Consider the following 23301-nt stretch of genomic DNA (forward strand, 5'->3'; position numbering starts at 1 on the left):
AATAAACCAAAATTCATGTTTTTTTCTAGCAATTTATCCTTTTTTTAACAACATACAACTACAAGTATCAAATTTCTACCAATTGGGAAATGAAATTATTGCATATCACTCAAACCTGAAATTTTAACCAACTCCACTCAAAGCATCAAGTAACAATCTTTCAAATCCTTGGGGTGACACGTGGCGCCATCATAGCCGTCGTAAGATAAAATTCGAGCTGTATCCGTCGTGCCTAAACGTGGGTTACGGAATATAATAACATGTTTATTATTAGAGGTTAAAAAGTGAAGTACAAATTGTGGATTAATAAATTAAGTGGGGGTTGTAAAAATTAAAATATAAATATATGCCCAAAACACCATTCCCGATGAGAAAATAATTAGAGAGAGAATATGCAGCTATAAACTTGAATTAATCAAGGGTTGAATGATCAAATAAAATTTTGAAGTAAATATGTTATGATCGTGAATGCGACATTCTTTACTGTTTTATTATTTATAACTGTTAATATATATTGAAGTTAATTAGACTTAAATAAAGAGAACAGTAGTGCATGAACATGGCAATAGTAACATGCAAGTTTGTAATAAATTTTGGCCTTATCAATAAAGCATGATTTTTTTAATATTTTTTTTCATCAGAAAATGTTTGCTCACTTATCATAGGCTTCTGAAAACGAGAATCCCAACGCTAATCTTTTTTAAAAGGTTATTTCTAAATAAAGAAAAAAATTCGTGTGATAAATAAATGACTCCCCCAACAATATTTATTTATTTTATTACTACTTTATATTCTTTTCCAATGGGTAGAATGACAATAAATAATATTACTCTATTTTTTACTATTATTGGTATAAATTCGAGGCAATTTATGCTTTAGTATTTATCTATTTTCGAGTAGTTATTCTTTGCTTAGATTGATAGCTAGAATTGGAAAGAATAAAAAATAGGAAAAAGAATCATGAAAATGATAAAATCTAAAAATGTGAAATTACTAAAAAGGAAAGGAAACAGAAGCAACTGACTTTACAGAATTAGTAAGTGAAGTGACAAATAATGCATTCATCAATAATGAATCTTTTTTTCGGTACATAAAAAATAAATAAAATTAGAATGTAAAGAGAAACCATAATTTAAATTGGACCACTATATTTTCATGTATTTCTGATTGTGCCCATACTTTCACTGTTAAAAAACCCACACTTCTCACCTTCACTTTCAAGTTTTCAACACAGACACCATTTCAAAGCTAAATTCTCTCTCTTTATCTCCTTTACCTCTCTCTACCGTTACTCCGCTCTTCCCAGAGGGAAACTCTTCGAATTCGTAATTAGAAATGGAGTATTTTGCCGCTGATTATGCTGAATTCTCGTCGGCGGAAAATGGCAATTTCAACAATGGCGTCCATTTCACGGTGGATGATTTACTCGATTTTTCCAAGGAGGATGAGACAATGACCGACGCGTTTTTCGAGAGCTTGCCGGGAAATTCCGGCGATTCCTCCACTGTTACGGCCGTCGACAGTTGCAATTCCTCTGTTTCCGGCGGAGGAGACGGCCAATTCAACGGTAATATCAGCTGCCGCAGCTATAATGAGCCGCAATTCTCCGGCAATGAGCTCTGCGTTCCGGTAATTTCCCCCTTTTCTAATTTTCAATTCGAATTTTGTATTTTTTTTGCTTTATTCTGCATGGAATTCCTTGAAACGTGTGCACCAGATTGTGTGTTTTTTCCTTTTCCTTTTCTTTTTCTTTTTTAACTCGCCGACAAATTTCCGGCGACTAATTGTATTGTTGTAAATCGTGGTGAATTTATAAATTTTTCGATTGAATTTCATTTCCGGAAATGAATTAGGGCTAATTTTACTGTTTCTGGTAAAAAAAACAGTATGATGATTTAGCTGAGCTGGAATGGCTATCGAATTTCGTGGAAGAATCATTCTCAACCGACGACCACCGCTTCATCCCCACCGCCGCCGCCAAAACCGCATCACCCGACACCTCCTCCTCCGCCATCACCAGCCACTCCCCGCCGCCGTCGGTCTTCCCCTCCGACGTCTCCGTCCCCGGAAAAGCCCGCAGCAAGCGCTCCCGCGCGCCGCCGTGCGTCTGGTCTTCCCGCCTTCTCCACCTCGCCGCCACGCCGCCGGTGAAGCGGGAGCCCTCGGAGACCCCCGGCCGGAAATGCCTCCACTGCGCGTCGGAGAAGACGCCGCAGTGGAGAACGGGCCCGATGGGCCCGAAGACGCTCTGCAACGCGTGCGGTGTCCGGTTCAAGTCGGGCCGCCTCGTGCCCGAGTACCGGCCCGCCGCCAGCCCGACGTTCGTCACGGCCCGGCACTCGAACTCCCACCGGAAAGTGATGGAGCTCCGGCGGCAGAAGGGCATGCAGAGGCAGCAGATAATCGGCCACGCCGCCGCGTCGGTTTTCAACGGCTGCGATGAGTTCCTCATTCGTCACCGGAGCGGCCTCAACGGCCAGGATGTGAGGCACGTGATCTAGCAACGGAGATTGGAGTGGTCTGTGGTCCCCACCTTGCTAATTTTTAGTCTTAATTAAGTCATAACCCCGAAATTTTAGATATTTGAATTTTTAAAAACAGAAGTTGGAGGGAGAAGGAGATGGTTCCAATTCAATTGTAGAACATGCAATGCATATTTTTGTTCCTAAATTTTGAATTCACACTTAATTACCCTTTTTATACTCCCATTAGATTTTGCACAATTTTAGTTTCTATGGTTGGTTGTGTACAAATAATGAAGTGTAGGTTAAGGTTCCTCAGAAACGAGGCATGGAACGAAGCCTATACAAAGAAGGTTTCGAGCTCATATTGATCAAGGATTGAGAACGGGAATTGTTATTTTGGTGTCCGGAGGAACCACAACAACTCATACCGAACCTTGGTGGTTAAACTAAGAATATTGTAAATAGGGATCAGATTTGTTTGTTGAAAAAGTAAAGAGGGTGAATATTTTTGGAAGGGTAAGACAAAGCGTAGATGAAGAATTACTAGTAGGTTGTAATCATGAATAAATAATATGTTCATATTTATTATCATCATTTTGATGACTCGAATCCTCGACCTATTAGTTAGATGCGAATATCTTCCAACAACTAAGTCATAGTTGATGTTAGTTTACTCTTTGATGATCAGTAAATAAACCGAAATTTCAAAGACTGCATCATGATTAATTCGAACTCGAGACCTTGAGCCGTAAGACAACACATATAGTTAATTGTATTCATGGGAATGGGTGCACAGCATATCTCAAGAAAAGCATGGGACCATTTAGGGGTCTATTTCTTGAAAGTTTGGGAATTTGCACATGGATATCCCCTTCAACTCAACCAAATATGCAATCCCACAATCACTGCTCAATTTCAAGCAATATTTCCATCATAAATGCTTCCAATTATTGCCACCACTAAAAAGAAAAAGAAACCAACAAATCAAGTAATTCAAACTTCAGTTTTTTGATTGCTGAAAAATTAAATGTTACTCCGTATTTATGGGTTTATTTAAGGCTGATCTTCTCTTGTTTGTTACTATTAGTATATACTGAATAAATCGTTATTGCAGTTTAAGTTGATATAATAAGTTTCTCTACCAAACCAACGTGTCCCGACCCTCTCCACAATCTACCAATTCACCCCATCATGTTGAAGAAATAAAAACTTTAATTTGATTGCAAGTAAATGAATTTTGCCTAATAAGTTATATGGTTTCCCTTTTTAGTTTATGTTCATTGTACCTTTCAACTAGTACTATTTAAATTTATTATATGGAGTACTTCACAGAAAAAACAAGTTGTGTATTTATTATGTTTATGTTTATATGATTATAAAATTATGTTTACGTTTATATCCTTTATTTGATTTCTTTATTGATTCTAATGTATTTGTAAATGATTATATAGTCATTTGCATTGTTTATGCTGAATTTTATAAATATATGGATATTCTCGAGGTGGTAGATTGAAAACTACGTAAAGTCAAGATGATGAATGCAATAAATATTGGATATATGTAATTATAAATTCATTTATGTGGATATGACAAAGGGTGGCGTTTAAACGCATATTTTCTAAATAAAAAGAAATCTTCTCTACCCCAAGATTTGCCCTTTTCTTGGTTCTCACACCCCCCATGCCAGTTTCTTTGGCTTTGATAAAAGAATGCTTCAAACAATTAAAAGAAAAAAAATACTAAAAACATGAAAACGAGTAATTTTTTTCCTTTTCTTCGAGATTTTTATCACCATGTGTTACTCCCAACAAGTATGGGCCACAACCCGCCAACCTTCTCCCGCCACGTCAGCACATACACTATAAATATTAAGTGTAATTAATTTATTGGATTAATCCTCTCACTACATTTAATACTAGTATTAACAAAGTAAACGTTAGCATTGATTTCAGTGATTAATTAAAGTAATTACTTAGAAGTGTAATTAAGAAAGAGTCGAAGAAAGTCGTGTGGTGTACGATGTATAGTGCATGGAAGTGCGTCCACAATCAAACGTGTGAACATTTCGAGATACATTTTTAAGAATATTAGTAGCATTAAAGATTTTGCTTAGGTATTTCATGATATTTAAAATGGAGTATTTGTTTTTTTTTCTTCCTTGATTTTGCTAAGGTGTGATTTGAAGTAAGATTTGGCCAAATGATCAGTCTGCCCATTGCTAGACATTTGCCTACATTGGAAAATAGTAAATTCGAAATAAGTATTATTCAAAGAGTAATTAAGAAAGAGTCGAAGAACGTCGTGTGGTGTACGATGTATAGTGCATGGAAGTGCGTCCACAATCAAAGGTGTGAACATTTCGAGATACATTTTTAAGAATATTAGTAGCATTAAAGATTTGGCTTAGGTATTTCATGATATTTAAGATGGAGTATTTGTTTTTTTCTCTTCCTTGATTTTGCTAAGGTGTGATTTGAAGTAAGATTGGGCCAAATGATCAGTCTGCCCATTGCTAGACATTTGCCTACATTGGAAAATAGTAAATTCGAAATAAGTATTATTCAAAGAGTAATTAAGAAAGAGTCGAAGAAAGTCGTGTGGTGTACGATGTATAGTGCATGGAAGTGCGTCCACAATCAAACGTGTGAACATTTCGAGATACATTTTTAAGAATATTAGTAGCATTAAAGATTTTGCTTAGGTATTTCATGATATTTAAAATGGAGTATTTGTTTTTTTTTCTTCCTTGATTTTGCTAAGGTGTGATTTGAAGTAAGATTGGGCCAAATGATCAGTCTGCCCATTGCTAGACATTTGCCTACATTGGAAAATAGTAAATTCGAAATAAGTATTATTCAAAGAGTAATTAAGAAAGAGTCGAAGAACGTCGTGTGGTGTACGATGTATAGTGCATGGAAGTGCGTCCACAATCAAAGGTGTGAACATTTCGAGATACATTTTTAAGAATATTAGTAGCATTAAAGATTTGGCTTAGGTATTTCATGATATTTAAGATGGAGTATTTGTTTTTTTCTCTTCCTTGATTTTGCTAAGGTGTGATTTGAAGTAAGATTGGGCCAAATGATCAGTCTGCCCATTGCTAGACATTTGCCTACATTGGAAAATAGTAAATTCGAAATAAGTATTATTCAAAGAGTAATTAAGAAAGAGTCGAAGAACGTCGTGTGGTGTACGATGTATAGTGCATGGAAGCGCGTCCACAATCAAACGTGTGAACATTTCGAGATACATTTTTAAGAATATTAGTAGGCATTAAAGATTTTGCTTAGGTATTTCATGATATTTAAGATGGAGTATTTGTTTTTTTTTCTTCCTTGATTTTGCTAAGGTGTGATTTGAAGTAAGATTGGGCCAAATGATCTGTTTGCCCATTGCTAGACATTTGCCTACATTGGAAAATAGTAAATTCGAAATAAGAATTATTCAAAGAGCATCCGCAATGGGCGGACGATGGCACTCCCGATGGCGCGTATCGTCCGAGCCCATTGCGGGTGCGTGCCATAGGCCGCGGACGATCGTCGCGCCCTATACTACGTCCGCGGAGGATAGCGCGGACGATGCCATCGGGCGCGCCATTTTACTTAAAAAAAATGCGTTTGCCGGGGTTCGAACCTGGGTCTATTGCTTGGAAGGCAATAAGCCTAACCATTGGACTACAAGCACTAGTTAAGATATCTTGAAAACTAAATTGTTTTATACATTTATTAAGATGATAATGTGATAAAAAATGATAATTTATGATTAAAAATTAGAATTCGGTGAAACGAGAATTTGCTTCTTCGAGTTATAAGATGATTATGTTGTGTGATTGAAATGAAGGTTTTTTTATAAATGTATTAATTTTTATAAATGTATTAATTTTTAATTCGTATTGTAGTGTATTAATTTTTATAAATGAAATGAAGTTTTATCCCAATTTTTTGTTATTTAAATATTAAAATAAAATAAAATGCATAGGGCGCGCCATAGGGCGTGCCTTTTGGGCGCCCCATTGCAGGTGGGAGGGTAGGAGGATAAAACTGATGACGTGGAGCGCCCTAGCGCCCCACTGCTGATGCCCTAAATACTCCCCATAATTTGCTGGCACGCATTGTAAGTGACCCTATTAAACATTGTTTAGAGTATCTCAAAGAGAGAGCATAAGTCGAGAGGTAAAAAAATAATTACCATATTTACATTTTAAAAAAAATTTGTTTCAACGGAAAAATTTGATAAAGTATTATATTTTTATTTTTATTTTATTTTAGAAAGGTATTCCTTTCATGATATAAAAGGTAAAAAACAAATTAAAATTTTTTATTTTCTAATTACCTTATTTCTTTGGATCTATTACTTAAAATGGTATAAATATTTTTTGAGATAATATTTTCTCAATTTAACTTTCTTCCTTTGTAGTTGCGTCTATTAAGGGCATTGGCAATATGAGCCGATAACAAGGGCCGAGCGATCGGCTCCCCCATTAGCCCTCAAAGGTCACCATTATGGAGCAAGGGCCTATCTCCACTCCCCCATCGGCTCCTCCCCAAGATCGATAGATCGGCTGGCCGATCTTCTCCTTCATTTTTTATTCATTTTTTTATCCATATATACACCTTATTCCCTACCAATTATTCACATTTATCCCACTTCATTTTATCTCATTCTACATTTTACTTCTCTTTAGTTACAATGTTTACAATATTTTTATAAATGTTATACTTTATTTTTTTCAATATTTTTTTCAAATGTAGAATGTTTTCTTTTTAATGAATTTATTTTTATTGAGTTATCTATATTTTTTGTTATTTTATTATTTTATTTGACACTAACAATTAAAAATGAAAATGTAAAATAGTGATTGGGCTCTTATTACAGGGAGATAGCTCTGGAATATGCTAATATGACGTGAAAAAATGGAAATATGCTTAGGGTTTAGGAAATATGCTCTGAAATATGGAAATATGACGTGAAAAAATGGAAATATGGAAACATGGAAATATGCTCTGAAATGGGCTCTAGAGACATGCCCTAATGAATGCCCAATATCAATAAGAAATTACTTATAAATATTGGTTGATTTATTCTTCCTGCTTGGAACCCTAGCGACGCTCTCTATCTCTCCCGAATCGCCTAGCGCCGCAGGTGATTATGTCTCATTCTACTTCTACTTCTTCCTGTGCGTGTCCGTATCCGTATCTTCCGTTCTGCTAAACTGAAATATGGTTACGATTTTTCTTGATTTTGATTGAAGTTTAAGTCTCACCAGAAACCAGTTCATCTAGGGTTACGTTTTTTTTATATTTTGATCTCAAGTTTAAATCTCGTTAGAAACCAGTTCAATTAGGGATACGTTTTCTCTTGTATGTCTCGTCTGAAACCAGTTGAATTGGGGTTAGGATTTTTGTTGATTTTGATTTCATCTCGTCAGAAACCAAACCAGTTGAATAGATAGAGATGTCGGATCAGAAACGGGCGCGTATTGCCTCCGACGAGGATACGATCCATTGTTTTGGGCCTGACTCCTTTAAATTGCACAGGTTTGTTTGTGGAATTGCAGTTTCATATTCAACTATCTTGCTTTTTAACTTGTCCAACATTTTCACAGTTTACCTGCACCGAGAGCTGGCCAAGTTTTGGGCCTCGTGGGAATTAATGGCATTGGAAAATCTATTTCACTTAGACTTTTGTCTGGGAAGTTCAAATTTAACTTGGGACGCCTTAACGTAACTTTCTTTACCTATTCAACTACCCTTCATTTCTTAACATGTTCCTTGACATTTTCTCTCTATATTTGTTTGCAGAATCCCCCTGATTGGCAAGAAATTTTGGATCATTTTAAAGGATCAGAGCTGCACGATTACTTCATGCGTATTTATGTAGATAAATTGAATGTTAGTTGCTTTCATGGTTTTGATTCTTATTCTTCTTGCATTCTTGATATATATATATATATATATATATATATATATATATATATATGTTTGTATTATATATCAAACTAGTTTTAAACCCTAAACACCAAACACATCATTATATAATAATGCAGAGTTCATTACAACTTTATTTTTAGTTCATTATAAGGAATTCTGATATTTAAAAAAAATGACATTATCATGCATAATTTAGAAATCTGAAGTTCATTATATGTTTGTTATTAGTTCATTATAATGAACCCCATGTTATCATATAATGATGTTGTTCGGCGTTTTAAGGTTTAAGAGTGGTTCTGTATTTATCTCAATCCTATATATATATATATATATATATATATATATATATCTATATATAGGAGTGTGTTAAGGTCCTTCACAGCTTTTCAGTGCAAACTTCAATTAGATCACAACATGGATAGTTTCAATTAGATCACAACCCTTGGATGGATCATTGAATTGGATAGTTGTGATGATCTGCATTATTTGACGAAAAAATCTGCATTATTGGTTGGTGTATATTATTAGAATGAAAATTTGCATTATTACACTATAATGGTGCATTATTAGTCGGTGTGCATTATTCAACTGAAAATCTGCTTTATTAAATGACACGTGTAATTAATATAACCTTCGGATGATAAAATCGTGGGGCTGAGATTAAAACGAACTATAGAACAAAAGATAGAAAACGGATATGAATACATCCTATAAATGTGTGTGTATAATTATATACTTCTATTGAGTAAGTGAACCACCGAGTTGCATGTCTTTGATATCACCTTGCTTCAAAGGTTTGACCTAGAGATCATAAGCTTTTACTATTTGAAATTGAATATTCACCTGCCATTGTATCCTTAGCTTAACTTAAATATCTCTCTAATTTTCAATTTTTGACATTATAATGGTGATGGGGTTTTATTTGCCTCAAGTAAATAAGGTAGCATTGAGTTTTCTTATCATAATCTTGTAAATTATTCTAAGCTTGTCTTAAGTATTATTAAGTTTTAAATCTTCTTTTATTGACATAGATGGATTTTTTTGCCTTAGCAGGTGATACTAGTAAATGCGAATGCAGTAATAGCTCTATATTTTGTTATCATTTGTTATTTTACCTCTCTTCATTTCTCTCATAGTTTTTTAATCTGTCAAATCTCTTTGTGTTGACTACTGCATCGATTCTTAGGTAATCTGCAAGCCCCAGTACGTTGAGTACCTACCTAAACATGTTCAAGGCAACGTTGGGCAACGTCTTTCTCTGGCAGATAAGGTGAAAGATATGAAACAAGAACTTGCTGCTGACCTTGATTTGATTCAGGTTATGGACCGTAATGTGGAAGATTTATCTCGTGGAGAGCTTCAGAGGTTTGTGATAGCTATCACTGCTCTACAGAATCCAGATATCTTTCTATTCGATGAGCCATCGAGTTATCTTGATGTTAAACAAAGACTAAAAGCTGCCCAAATTGTCAGATCCTTGGTTCGACCTAATAAGTCAGTGATACTCATTTTTTCTGTTAACTGAAAATTTACATGGTTATTTATGACTTATCATCTTTGTTTTCAGCTATGTGATTGTGGCAGAGCATGATCTTAGTGTGCTCGATTATTTGTCGGACTCCATATGCTGCCTTTATGGGGAACCTGGTGTATATGGTGTAGTTACTCTTCCATTCTCTGTTAGAGAAGGAATTAATATTTTCCTGGCTCGATGTGTGCCAACCGAAAATCTTGGGTTTAAATACAAACCTTTTATGGTAAGTCCTAATATGTAGTATATGGACAACTGAGATATATGCCAATTCCCATAAAATGCACTCCTCCTTGCAGGTTGCAGAGATTCCACAAGAAAGTTCTGTGGATATTGAAACATGTGCAAGATACAAGTATCCAACCATGACTAAAACTCTGGGAAACTTCAAGCTCAAGGTTGTTGAGGGTGAATTCATTGATTCACAAATTATTGTGATGCTCGGAGAAAATGGGACAGGAAAGACAACCTTCCTACGCATGCTGGTACATTTGCTGTATAGTTTGCTTGCTTTCAATAAACATGTTAATTTATGCTGAATTAACTATGTTGTCCTTCCGAATGTTAGGCTGGCCTTTTAAAGCCTGATTTAGTACAAGGATCTGATATCGAAATATCAGAGTACAATTTCTCTTACAAGCAAGAGATAATCGGTATTAAACTGGAGTATGAGTGTACCGTCGGAATGTGGTTGCTTGCAAAAATTCCTGATGCAATCAGTGATCATCTTTTCATAACCAATGTGTTTGAACCTCTATTGATTCAAGAACTTAGAGATAAAGAGGTTGGGGATCTTTCTGGTGGAGAATTGCAGAGGGTTGCTCTCACTATTTGTCTTGGAAAGGTTTGGTTATGTCCATATGACTGTTATCCATATTCATGCTCTATATTGCTCAGGACCTAAATATGTTCTGCTTTTTTGGTTCAATTAACAAAAGTTAGAAATCAATAATGCTAAAATGGTGTTATGCAGTCATAATTTGTTGTTTTCCCTTTATATTCTCTGTGTTATTTACACTTTTGGTGTGAGTGCAGCCTGCTGATATATATCTGATAGATGAACCAAGTACATATCTTGACTCAGAGAATTGTATTGTTGCTGCAAATGTCATCAAGAATTTCATACGCCACACGAAGAAGAGTGCATTAGTTGTGGAGCATGATATAACCATGGCAACATACCTTGCTGATAGGGTGATCGTGTACGAGGGAAAGCCATCGATTGATTGCGTTGCCAGTCCACCTCAATCGCTATTGACTGGAATGAACCTTTTCTTATCTGTAAGCCCACGTGCATCACATCTATGTTTTACAGAAATTCAATTCTTCTGTAACTATATGGTTAAACCAATAACACATTTTTTCAATGTGTAGCACTTGGATATCACAGTCAGAATTGACCCTGCGAATATGCTGCCTAGATTCAACAAACACGAGTCAAAAGAGGACCGGGAGCAGAAGGCCGCTGGATCTTACTATTATATGGATGACTAACTTGCAGATAGCCTAATGCTATATTAATCGTAACCGGCGGATCTTATCATTTTACAGATATTTTGCCCTTTTATTCATATTTTATCTATTATTTATTGAAATCTCTCAACTTTAATCTCTAACGGCTCATTTCAAAATTTAATTTAAGAGGTAGATTTGGTCTTAATTTTAAATTGTGATGATATAGTTAATATAAGAGGACCTATCAATTGAAATACCAGATTAAATGATCTACTAGTATAACTTGTGCGATCAAACAACCCTCTATAATATTTGTGGGACTATTGTGCATATACAATTTATTACTTTTATTTTGTGATGTAGAAAATAGAATTATCATAAAATTAGGGACTCCTCTAAATATAACATTATAAGATTATGGTCTTCAAGTGTAATGTATAAATATGTAAAATTTCATTCCTATCGATAAGACTGACAAAATGCTAAAAAATTATACTGACACTTTACATACAATTCATTCCTATCGATACGAAATCCTCATTTTGAATGTATTAAATTACAACAAATTATATACAGTAATTGCTAATTTTGAATGTACAAAATTACAACAAATTTCTCCGATGCGGCGGCGGTGGCTCTTGCTCTTGCTCTTGCTCTTGGAGTAGACTTCTATAGTAACTCGGTGACTTTTGCTTTGGTTGGTTTTTTCAGTCCACCACATTCAAAACCCCAATTATTTTTCTCCAAAACTCATCCAAATATGGCTCACTAAACACACGCTTCAAATCAGGAATGGTGGCCCCTACTCTTTCAATTTTCAACAAGAATCATATATTAAGAAATTCAATTATGGTAAACTGCACGCACCCTATAAATGATCTACTAGTATAGCTTTCGGGATCAAACAACCTTCTACAATATTTGTGAGACAATTGTGTATATGGAGTGCAATTTGGATAATGATTTGATACACGATTTTAGAAGATGTTTTTTTATTAAGTGAAAGCAAGAAAATATAACATATTTTTATTAAATATACTAAAAAAAAATGTAACATCTATTATTTGACCGATGGAGTATTAACTTTTATTTTGATGGAGAAAATGGATGGAATGATAATAAATTTAAGGACACATTTTCTAAATATAAGATTATAAGATTATGGTCCCCAAGTGCAATGTATAAATAGAATTGCATTCCTATTGATGAGACATACAAAACAAAATGCTCAAGAAACTCTAACACTTAGGAAGATGGTTTCCTCATTTTAAATGTAGAGTAAACTACAAAAATGGTATCTGGACTATGAGTTTATCTCGCTCATAGTCCCTGTGTTGGGTTACAAACATATCCCATATCGGATGAGTGAGGGAAGCTGGAAGGTGTATATAATTCTTGTCCAACCTCAATTAGTTTGAGGCCTTTTGGGAGTGACCCAAAAATAAATCCGTGCGGGCTTGACCCAAAGCGGACAATATCAAACTAATGTTGCAGTCGCCGATCCTAACAAGTGGTATCAGAGCCCAGGTGGCTATGGGTTGTGCCTGGATGAGCTCCGGTTAGGGTCGGGCCCTGAAGGACTCGGGTTAGAGTCGGGCCCAGGATGTCCCAGGGGCCATGGTTGGAACGACCCATGTTTGTGTCGACTGCGTTCCCGATGTGGTCACGGTTTGAGGGGAGGTTTGTTGGGTTACAAACCTATCCCACATCGGATGAGTGGGGGATGTTGGAAGGTGTATATAATTCCTGTCCAACCCCAATTAGTTTGAGGCCTTTTGGGAGTGACCCAAAAATAAATTCGTGCGAGCTTGACCCAAAGCGGACAATATCAAACTAATGTTGCAGTCGACGATCCTAACACCCTGGACTTTAAAAATATCGTCAGACAATCATGGACTAAGGGTTTATCTCAAAATTGGTCCTTTTGGCCCTTTTTCACCCGAAAATGCCCTTTTGGAGTGCTGGGCAATTTGGTCTTTTTACACTTTTAACTTTTTAAATCCGATATTATATTAGCGATGTACTGAATTTGATATTATTTCAAAATCAACATTCTTTTTCCCTTTTGTCATCCTTCACTTTATTTCTGTATTTTAATATTAAATTTAATTTCATAGTTCCGTAAGCGAGTTGACGAATGTCAGACGTGTATTTCTGCAACGTCGATATACTTTGCCGGCCCACAGCATCGGTAGTTTGGCAGAAATACGTGTCATGAGCTACAACTGCGTTGACAATGCGTAGGAACAAAGGCCTTTGCATCCGGAACCGGCGACGGAACATCTGATCACTCCATCGCGGATCTCTAGAGAAATAATCCGTGAAAAGCCGCAAGGCAGCTTGTTCACGGTCTCGGTGAATATACATCCGGGTACGTGGTACCCGGGTTTGTTGTTCGTTCCAAGCTTGAATAGCAGCTTGGTAGCGTTCAACTTCGTTGTTGATTTCTTCTTGGATTGCCGGTACCGCCTCTGCTAACAACCAGGACATTTGATCTTCGAATATTCTTTGACGATGAGCCATTTTTTTGAATTCTAGGAAGAGATTTGAAGTTGAATGCGTATGAAAATGGAGTAGTATTTATAAAAAAAAATCGAATTTAAAAAATAAAAAATAAAAAATCGGTTGTGGCCCGGCCGAACACAAATAACCCTCGGCCGGGCCGCGTTGCGTCACGTCCCGCGCCGTGTAACTCGCGCCCAGGCCAGGCCGCGGGACGGTCACCGGGCCGGGAACGCGGCCCCGGGACCGGCCCAGGCCTTGCCTCTCTTCCGATTAAGGCATGGGACGGGCCGAGACTCGCGATTTGCGGCCTGACCCTCCGCGTTAAAGATGCTCTTAGGTCTGCACTGTCAACTCAAATTCTGCAGACATTAGGTCTGCAATGTCAATACGATAGGTTGTTATGTATATTTTAAAAGAATCATAATTTTGGAAATTCTGATTTGCCGTAAAAGAAAAGAAGCTTCTGAAAACTCAGCTGTTGGTATTGCAGCTACACATAATCCATTTGATGGTCAGTGCACTTACAAATTTTTATTTATTTATTTTCACAAATTTCGGCTCAAATAATTAAAATCTTGAAATTAAGACGTAGGAGAGTAACTATATGACTATGATTGAATGGCCCCGTTGACCAACAAAGTGATAAAACTAGTGCAGATGCAATATGTATTCTTCCACATATCAAATCAAGTACTATAATTTTTCTAGAATTAACTATTTATAGATAAATCTTAAAGGTGGGTTGATCTTAAAAAATTAATAGTATTAATTTTAGGTAAATTCTTTTATTTTTTATAAATTTTGAAAAATAGTCTTAAAAATCACCAATTATGAGACTGATGTCGATTTCATCTTATAATTTAGACGACCCACAAATATATATCACGGCTAGCTATGTATGTTCAAAATCTATTGAAAAGATTCTATTTGTATCAAGTTCGGAAAATTGCATATTTTCAAAAGTTTATGATTTTTAATACCACTTCAAAAGTTCGTGAAAAATACCATATGTCCGCTCAAAATTCATAGTAAACTTTAAGAACAACATATTAATATCATAACCTTAAATGGAAAATTTGAGATCCATGTTATTTTCTTCAACGAGAGAGTTTGAATTAAATTTTGAATTAAAAAATAGATTATTTAAATTTATTTCATTATGTTGGATTCGCGAGAAAATAATATATTAATATTTACATTTAAGATGTCATATCGGAATATAATAAAATAATATATCTAATTGAATCATAACAAGTTGCAGCACTGGGAATTTTTAAAAGGTCAACTTACAATTTTAGTGACAAATTTATATTGTTCATTAGTTTCAATTATTTGATCAGTGATTTGATGAATGAAAATGCTAGTTGGATCCCTAAAAATGGTGATCCCTAATTTTTGTCCGCTACAAATTGAGCATTTATAATTCAAATATTCAACTTCGGGTTAATTTTGTTGGAATCAAACGAAACATGAGAAGACTCACTGCCATCAACTTCAGACATCGCGTCAGCCGTCACTGCAGCATGCAAGCTGCCACTGCACCGTGTGATATGCCCCTAAGGCCATCCACAACTAGACGTCACCACGGTTCGGGAACCGACGGTTCACGGTTCGGAACCGCCGGTTCCGGTTCGAAAAAAAATGGAACCGGAACCGAACCGGCCAAGGATCGGCGGTTCCGGTTCCGGAACCGTGAACCGCCGGTTAACGTGAACCGCGGAACCGCCTAGGTGGTGACGGTTCCGAGCCGGTTCCGGGCCGGTTCATCCGGTTCGGCGGTTTTTTTTTTTTTTTTTTGCATTTTAAATTTGTAATTCAAGTAAAATATGTAGATATATTTGCATAAATAAAATTAGAATAAAGCGATGTTCAAATGCAATTTTATTGATACAAATTACAACTTTAACATTACAAATTACAACTTAAAATTTACAAATTACAACTTTAAAATTACAAATTACAACTTTAAAATTGCAAACTACAAACAACTTTAAAATTACAAATTACAACTTAAAATTTACAAATTACAACTTAAAATTACAAATTACAACTTATTACTTAACATTACAAATTACAACTTTAAAATTACAAATTACAACAATTACAAATCGAAAAATTTAAATACAAGTTACTTACAACAATTACAAGTTACAACAATTACAAATCGAAAAATTTAAATACAAGTTACAACAATTACAAGTTACAACAATTACAAATTTACAACTTACAAGTGTTGACAAAAAAAACTTAGAAGATCATTAAAAGATATTCTTCATTTGATAAGTATCTTATTGGTGAAAAAGTGGGTATCTTTGGGGCAGATGGTACTGGAACACAAATTTATATATGGAATCTGGATGAATGAGGATCAGATTATAGTTTAAAATGGGAAGCTGGGTTCACTGGCAGGAGTTTGTTTCATCGTCGGACTCAGATGAATATACCACCCTGATGGCCTGATGAAACGAACTCCCGCCAGTGAACCCAACTTCCCATTTTAAACTATAATCTGATCCCCATTCATCCATACTCCATATATAAATTTGTGTTCCAGTACCATCTGCCCCAAAGATACCCACTTTTTTCACCAATAAGATACTTATCAAATGGAAAATAGAGAAATTGAGATTGAGAGAGAAATTCTTATTAACACAAGAATGGGGTGAGTAGAAATGAAGAGGATGGGGGGTATTTATAGGGGAAAATTGTGATTAAAAAAAAAAACTAAATTTTGAAAATGCACGGCGGAACCGCCGGTTTTCGGTGGAACCGGCGGTTTTGAGGCCGTTTGAAAATTCAAATTTTGAAAAAATGCGTCGGGAACCGCCGGTTTTGCCGCCGGAACCGCCGGTTTTCGTCGAAACCGGCGGTTCCGGTCCACGGTTTATGAAAAGGCAAGGAGTAGGCCTGAAATTGTGTCGGGAACCGCCGAACCGGCGGTTCCGGCGAAACCGGCGGTTCGGAACCGCCGGTTACGGTTCTTTAAAACATTGGACCCGGAACCGGCCCGGCGGAACCGCCGGTTCCGGTGCCGGTTCGAACCGCCGCCGACGGTTCCGGTTCCGGTTCGGAACCGCCGGTGACGGTTCCGGGCCGGTTCCCACGGTTCGGTTCGGATTGGTGACGTCTATCCACAACGTTGTTGCTGTACCGTTCCTTAACTATTCCTTAAACTACTATTTGCGGGTCACACTGTACATTTTTACTCCATTCTATAATTAAGGAACGGAACCTGCAACCCTACGTTTCTTATCCGTTACTTAAATTACTATTCATTCAATTTCATTTTTTATTTTTATTTCCAACCCAATTCAATTAAAACAAACACACTTCATTAAATAAAATAAACTTACAACATAAAATTCGTAAAAAAAACATAATTTAATAATTTTCTAAAAAATAAAAGTACACAATATAATAATTTCATCCGCCAAAGTTTGTCCAAATGTGCTCAATTAGATCATCTTGTAGTTGGGTGTGGGTGCTAGAGTCGCGTGTCCTTGCACGAATAGATAACCGTTCTTGTATAGACGGATGCGCTCCACTTCGAGGCGGACTACTTGCTGTTGAGCTTCCGGGGGATTCGGGGTCGAACCAATTTCCCGCCTCTGGTCCTTCGTCTTGGACAATCATGTTGTGCAAGATTATGCACGCATACATGATGTCTACCATGTTCTCCATGAACCACGTACGAGCCGGGGCTTTGATGATGTTGAAGCGCGCTTGGAGAACCCCGAACGCCCTCTCCACATCCTTGCGAGCAGCCTCTTGCTTCTGCGCAAAAGAGTCTGCTTTGGGTTCGCAGGCCTACTGCACGTCTTCACGAAGGTTGGCCACTTCGGGTAGATGTCGTCGGTGAGATAGTACCCCATTTTATAAAGCCGGTTGTTGGCGACGAAGTTGATGGCCGACGCTTTACCATCCAAAACTTCGGTAAAGAGGTCGGACTGGTGGAGCACGTTTACATCGTTGTTCGACCCGGGGACCCAGAAGTACGCGTGCCAGATCGAAAGCCGGTAGTCGGCAACGGCCTCGAGTATAACGGTTGGGTGGGTGCCTTTGTGGCCGCTCGTGTAGGACCCCTTCCACGCCACCGGGCAATTCTTCCATTGCCAGTGCATGCAATCGACGCTGCCAAGCATCCCGGGGAATCCGTGCACTGTTTCGTAAAGGTCGAGCAGGAACTGACAATCGGTCGTGCTTGGCCTCCGGAGAAATTCGTCGGTGAAGGCTGCCCGGATGCCTTTGCAGAATTTGAGCAAGCACATTCTCCCATTGGTGTCTCCGATGTGGAGGTATTCGTCGAACATGTTGGCTGTTTGTCCAATCGCAAGCTGATGGATTGCTGCAGTACATTTCTGCATCGTCGTGTGGCTGGGACGGCCGACCGCGTCGAACCCTTCCTGGAAGAACTCTTCCCGGGATGCCAAAGTATTCGCGATGTGGAGAAATAGCGGTTTCCCCATGCGGAAACGGTAACAGAAGTACGTATCTTCCCAAACCGGGTTATCGCAGAAGTAGTCGCGTACTAACCTTGCGGCGGCTTCCTCCCGGTTACGATGGATGTACGTACGGAAGCGTCGTTGGTGTGGCGCGGCTTTCTTCGCCTCCCGTCGTCGATCTTCTTCAAGTGATTGTTCCATTATTTGACGCATTTGTTCAAAATGATCCATTAGTCTGATTAAATTTGGGAGAAGAAAAACAGAGTAGATTTGAGATGAAAATTGAGCTGGAAATAGAGAGGATTTGAGTGAATAGATGTGTGTTTATGAGTGAAATGAGTATGAAATAGGAGTATTTATTAAGTAAAGAAATTTTAAAAAAATTGCAAAACGGCTATGAAAGGTAATATTACCTTTTATTTTTTTTTTTAAATTAGATTAAAAAAATGATTTATTGCGTCATCATGACGACGCCCACTCCCGGGCCGACGAGTGGGCGTCACGCATGGCCTGGGAGCTCGCCACGTCGCCTCGGCGCGTGGCGGAACGTCCCGTGCCGCGTCTCGCGGCGGCGAGTCTCAGAACGAGCTGGGCACGGGCTGGCGATGGAATGGGTGGCTGCAACGCGTTTCTCCGCGGTTTCGTTCCTTTGGAATGAAACGCGGGCCGGCGGAGAAACGCGTTGTGGATGCTCTAAGAGCATTCACTATATGCGGCCTTCCCCAATAGCACCGCCCATTTTTTGTCCACAGCCCCCCTTTTTTTTGTCCATAACCCCAATTATTTGTTTCCGCCACTGTAGGCGGACACTTCCAATAGCCCCAAAATTTTATAACCAATTTTCATTTTTATTTTAATTTAATTATAAGTAATTAAATTTTTCGGACTAAACGTCATTATAAAAAACGGCTATAAGTGAAGAAATTAAAATTCAACACTACATTTTCGTCGTATTAAAGTGGGGGTAAAATTATACAACGAAATATTAATCTATTAAACATCATAATAGTGTTCAAACTGCGCCGTCACCTCCTCTACGTGCCCAAACTTCTTCAACCAAATCGGTCTGGAGTGTGATATGTGCTGTGGTCCTTGGCATATCACTGAAACGTTGGACCAAATATTCATTGCTCCGAGGTACGCCCATCTGGATTGGGGCGGAGGCGAAACCGTTACTTGTACTTGCGCCCTCTTCCGGTGCCCTGCGCTCTGCCGCAAATCCTTCATCTTCTATTATCATATTATGCAATATGATGCATGCTAACATAATATTTGTGACATCATCTTCGTGCCAAACTCGTGTCGGGCACCGTATAATGGTCCATCGCGCTTGGAGGACACCAAAAGCTCGCTCAACATCCTTCCTAGCACCCTTTTGTTTCCGCGCAAAGTATTGTTTCTTCGGTCCTACTGGTTGGCGAATTGTCTTGACGAATACGGGCAACCGAGGATATATCCCACCTGCCAAATAGTATCCCCTACTGTACTGCGTGCCGTTAGCTACGACGCTGATTTCTGGACCCTCGCCCTGGCACTCGTCATTGAAGAGCGGCGATGACTGCAGAACATTGATGTCGTTGTTCGAGCCGGCAACACCGAAATACACATGCCAGATCCGCAAGCGGTAGTCAGCCTCGACTTCCAGAATCATCGATGGATGTTTGCTTTTGAATCTAGTTGTGAACTGGCCTTTCCACGCCACCGGACAGTTCTTCCACTCAATAGTATGAAAAAAAATCGAATTGAATTTTAAATTTTCATTTGGTTTATTCAATAGTCTTCATTATATTTTATAAACGGGCCTAGAGATTTAGTTTTCAGCCCATTTAAAATGAACTCAAATCATGCGCCGCCCATTAGACTCAATCAAACCCTAATACCTTCTCTCTCCACAACTTTATAAAAACCTGCTCCTCCATCTATCTCTCTCCATCTATCTCTTGTCCATGGTCGGATCGGTGATGTTTCTGTACTGAGCTCCGAAATTTGTTTTCTCCCTTCACTTCCTTCTTTGGTCGTCATATTTCAAATATTGATTCTATATATCTCAATTTTTTTGTCCGACTTATTCTGGTGATTCTATATATCTCAATTCTGGTCGTCATAAGTTGATTTTTATAAGTTTTGGCTGCTTTTCCAGTCATTTGTAGATCTAAATATCTTCGGAACAAAACTTAACCAATCAATTTGATCCGGCTAATTGTCACCAATCTATCTAAATATATTCACGGCGAATAAAATTTCGTAATTTTCGGGGAGCGCAGAAAAAATGTCTACAATTTTTATTTATTTTTTAATTTCTCAGTCACTTGTATATAATGTCCGTTTCACTACAAAGTTTTTCAAATTCAAAACCTTGCCCGCTCATTCTTCCCCTTCTAGTCAATCTTCTCTACAATGGAGTCTGGAAAGAAAGTTACTATTTTCTTTCTGTGTTTGTGCAATCTCTCGGCACTCACCCTCCCAAACCCCACTCCCCCAGTTCCGCCATCCTCAAACCCCAATTCCGCCACCGGTCCCACCGGTCCCACTTTGGATTCCGCCACCGCCAATGTTCCCGCTCCCACTTCCGATTACGCCACTGCTCCCGCTTCTTGGCAGCCTCGGGCTCCCGGGCTTCCACCTCTAAGTAGGCCTCTGACTTCCACATCTGGTCAGCCTTGGGGTTCCTCGCCTTGGGGTTCCTCCTCTCGGGCCTCTCGGCAGTCCTCTCGGCAGCCTAGGGCGTCCTCTTCTCAGCCTCTGTTTCAAGATTTCTCCTCTTGGCCGCAGCCTAGGCAGCCTCTAGGGTTTGGGACGTCATTTCAAGATTTCTCCTCTTGGCAGGGGTTTGGGACGTCATCTTCTCAGCCTCTGTTTCAAGATTTCTCCTGGACGTCATCTCAAGATTTCTCCTCTTGGCCGCAGCAGCCTCTTCAAGATTTCTCCTCTTGGCTGCAGCCTCTAGGGTTTCTAGGGTTTCAAGACTCCTCCTCTTGGCCGCAGCCTCTAGGATTTGGGACTGGGACGTCCTCTTCTCAGCCTCTTTTCTTTCAAGATTCATCCGCTTCCTCCTCTGGGCAGCCATTTCAAGATTTAGGGGCTTCCTCCTCTGGGCAGCCATTTCAAGATTTAGGGGCTTCCTCATCTGGGCAGCCATTTCAAGATTCATCTGGGCAGCCATTTCAAGATTCTCTGCAGCATCATGGGGCTTCCTCTGGGCAGCCTTTTCAAGATTCATTTCCTCTGCAGCTGCCGTTTCAAGGGGCTTCCTCCTCTGGGCAGCCATTTCAAGATTCATCTGGGCAGCCATTTCAAGATTCATCTGGGCAGCCATTTCAAGATTCTCTGCAGCAGCATGGGGCTTCCTCTGGGCAGCCATTTCAAGATTCATTTCCTCTGCAGCAGCCGTTTCAAGGGGCTTCCTCCTCTCGGCAGCCGTTTCAAGGGGCTTCCTCCTCTCGGCAGCCATTTCAAGGGGCTTCCTCCTCTCGGCAGCCTATAGGTAATCTTGATTCCTCCTCTTGGCAGCCTATAGATAATCTTGAAGACGAGTTTGGAGGAATTGATTTCGGGATACAGTTTGGATTTCCCTTAAGATTTGATTTTGATGCTCATGTTCCTGAAGCCCCACATGATGATATTATATCTAGTCTTGAGCCCTTCCCTATAGTTGACGATATTGTTGTGCTAAATGATCCTCGGCCACTGCTGATGGAACCGCGTCCCTCTCCGACGCAGACTGTGGAGCCACAGTCCTGTCCTGCGTCTCAGCATGAGCAGCCGTTTCAAGGGGCTTCCTCCTCTCGGCAGCCGTTTCAAGGGGCTTCCTCCTCTCGGCAGCCATTTCAAGGGGCTTCCTCCTCTCGGCAGCCATTTCAAGGGGCTTCCTCCTCTCGGCAGCCTATAGGTAATCTTGATTCCTCCTCTTGGCAGCCTATAGATAACCTTGAAGACGAGTTTGGAGGAATTGATTTCGGGATACAGTTTGGATTTCCCTTAAGATTTGATTTTGATGCTCATGTTCCTGAAGCCCCACATGATGATATTATATCTAGTCTTGAGCCCTTCCCTATATTTGACGATATTGTTGTGCTAAATGATCCTCGGCCACTGCCGATGGAACCGCGTCCCTCTCCGACGCAGACTGTGGAGCCACAGTCCTGTCCTGCGTCTCAGCATGAGGAGCCAGAGTCCTCTCCTGCGTCTCACCACGAGGAGCCACACTCCTGTCCTGCGTCTCAGCACGTGGAGCCACAGTCCTCTCCTGTGTCTCATCACGAGGAGCCACAGCCCTCTCCTACGTCTCAGCACGAGGAGCCACAGTACTCTCCTGCGTCTCAGCACGGGGAGCAACACTCTGTGTTTCAGCACGAGGTGTCACGGGCCTCTTCTCCATCACAGCCTGTGGAGCTACGTGCCTCTTCTTCATCACAGCCCGAGGACCGACGCGCCTCACAGCTATCTCTGATTCGCCGCAATCCTATATGGCCGCTGCTGGAGTTGACACTGCTGGTCCACCGTTGTGCGAAGCGGGCCAGGGATGTGTTGGACTGGTGTGTCGGGGTGAACAAGCGTCAGAAGCCCGACCCTTGATGCTCTCTTTTGAAGACAATTTTGATGTATCGGCAGTAGCATTTTATTACTAGCTTGTAATTGAATTTGCTCGATGAAATTGTAAAGTCTATATCCCAAATTTCACTTTTGAGTTCATTGATATAATAGTGCTTTCTTGTTTCATTATTTGGTATTGCTTTTGCTGATCTGTGCTCTCTAATAAATATCTGTTTTGAGATATGCCAATTTGAAATCAGTCATGATTATATCATCTAAATTGTGTGAGACTTCACTAACAACAAATAAAATTGAAGAGCAAGACCGTCACATTTTTTCCTTAATTGCTTTTGATATTAAACCTATGCTAAGAATTCATAATGGTAATATTTTTCAGCCAGCTAGAGAATGTCCATTTGTGTGATTTAATCAATGGATGC

General features: G+C 39.0%; 3 protein-coding genes across 5 annotated transcripts; all 3 read left to right on the plus strand.

The window, feature by feature from the left end:
* Nucleotides 1-1235: 1235 nt before the first annotated feature.
* Nucleotides 1236-2700, plus strand: LOC121770635 (GATA transcription factor 4-like). The gene is made up of 2 exons (XM_042167389.1): nucleotides 1236-1629; nucleotides 1887-2700. Exons 1-2 carry the CDS (start codon nucleotides 1336-1338, stop codon nucleotides 2499-2501), a joined length of 909 nt encoding a protein of 302 aa, XP_042023323.1. The 5' UTR covers nucleotides 1236-1335; the 3' UTR covers nucleotides 2502-2700.
* Nucleotides 2701-7462: 4762 nt separating this feature from the next.
* LOC121772502 (ABC transporter E family member 2-like) lies at nucleotides 7463-11542 on the plus strand. The gene is made up of 10 exons (XM_042169629.1): nucleotides 7463-7607; nucleotides 7894-8002; nucleotides 8071-8188; nucleotides 8267-8356; nucleotides 9582-9889; nucleotides 9963-10152; nucleotides 10226-10411; nucleotides 10495-10770; nucleotides 10962-11207; nucleotides 11301-11542. The coding sequence occupies exons 2-10, from the start codon at nucleotides 7920-7922 to the stop codon at nucleotides 11418-11420; spliced, it is 1617 nt and encodes a 538-aa protein (XP_042025563.1). The 5' UTR covers nucleotides 7463-7607; nucleotides 7894-7919; the 3' UTR covers nucleotides 11421-11542.
* An 8652-nt stretch (nucleotides 11543-20194) lies between these two features.
* On the plus strand, nucleotides 20195-23050 carry LOC121772134 (actin cytoskeleton-regulatory complex protein SLA1-like). 3 transcript variants are annotated; one of them, XM_042169126.1, is made up of 2 exons: nucleotides 20195-22170; nucleotides 22201-23050. In XM_042169126.1, exons 1-2 carry the CDS (start codon nucleotides 20726-20728, stop codon nucleotides 22901-22903), a joined length of 2148 nt encoding a protein of 715 aa, XP_042025060.1. In that variant the 5' UTR covers nucleotides 20195-20725; the 3' UTR covers nucleotides 22904-23050. The 3 variants fall into 3 exon arrangements, with proteins under 3 accessions (XP_042025060.1, XP_042025059.1, XP_042025061.1); XM_042169125.1 differs by having other exon boundaries at nucleotides 20195-22130; nucleotides 22161-23050; XM_042169127.1 differs by having other exon boundaries at nucleotides 20196-21755; nucleotides 22161-23050.
* The last annotated feature ends 251 nt before the right edge of the window (nucleotides 23051-23301 follow it).

This window comes from Salvia splendens, chromosome 16 (genome assembly GCF_004379255.2).
Source record: "Salvia splendens isolate huo1 chromosome 16, SspV2, whole genome shotgun sequence".
Taxonomy (NCBI): Eukaryota; Viridiplantae; Streptophyta; class Magnoliopsida; order Lamiales; family Lamiaceae; genus Salvia; species Salvia splendens.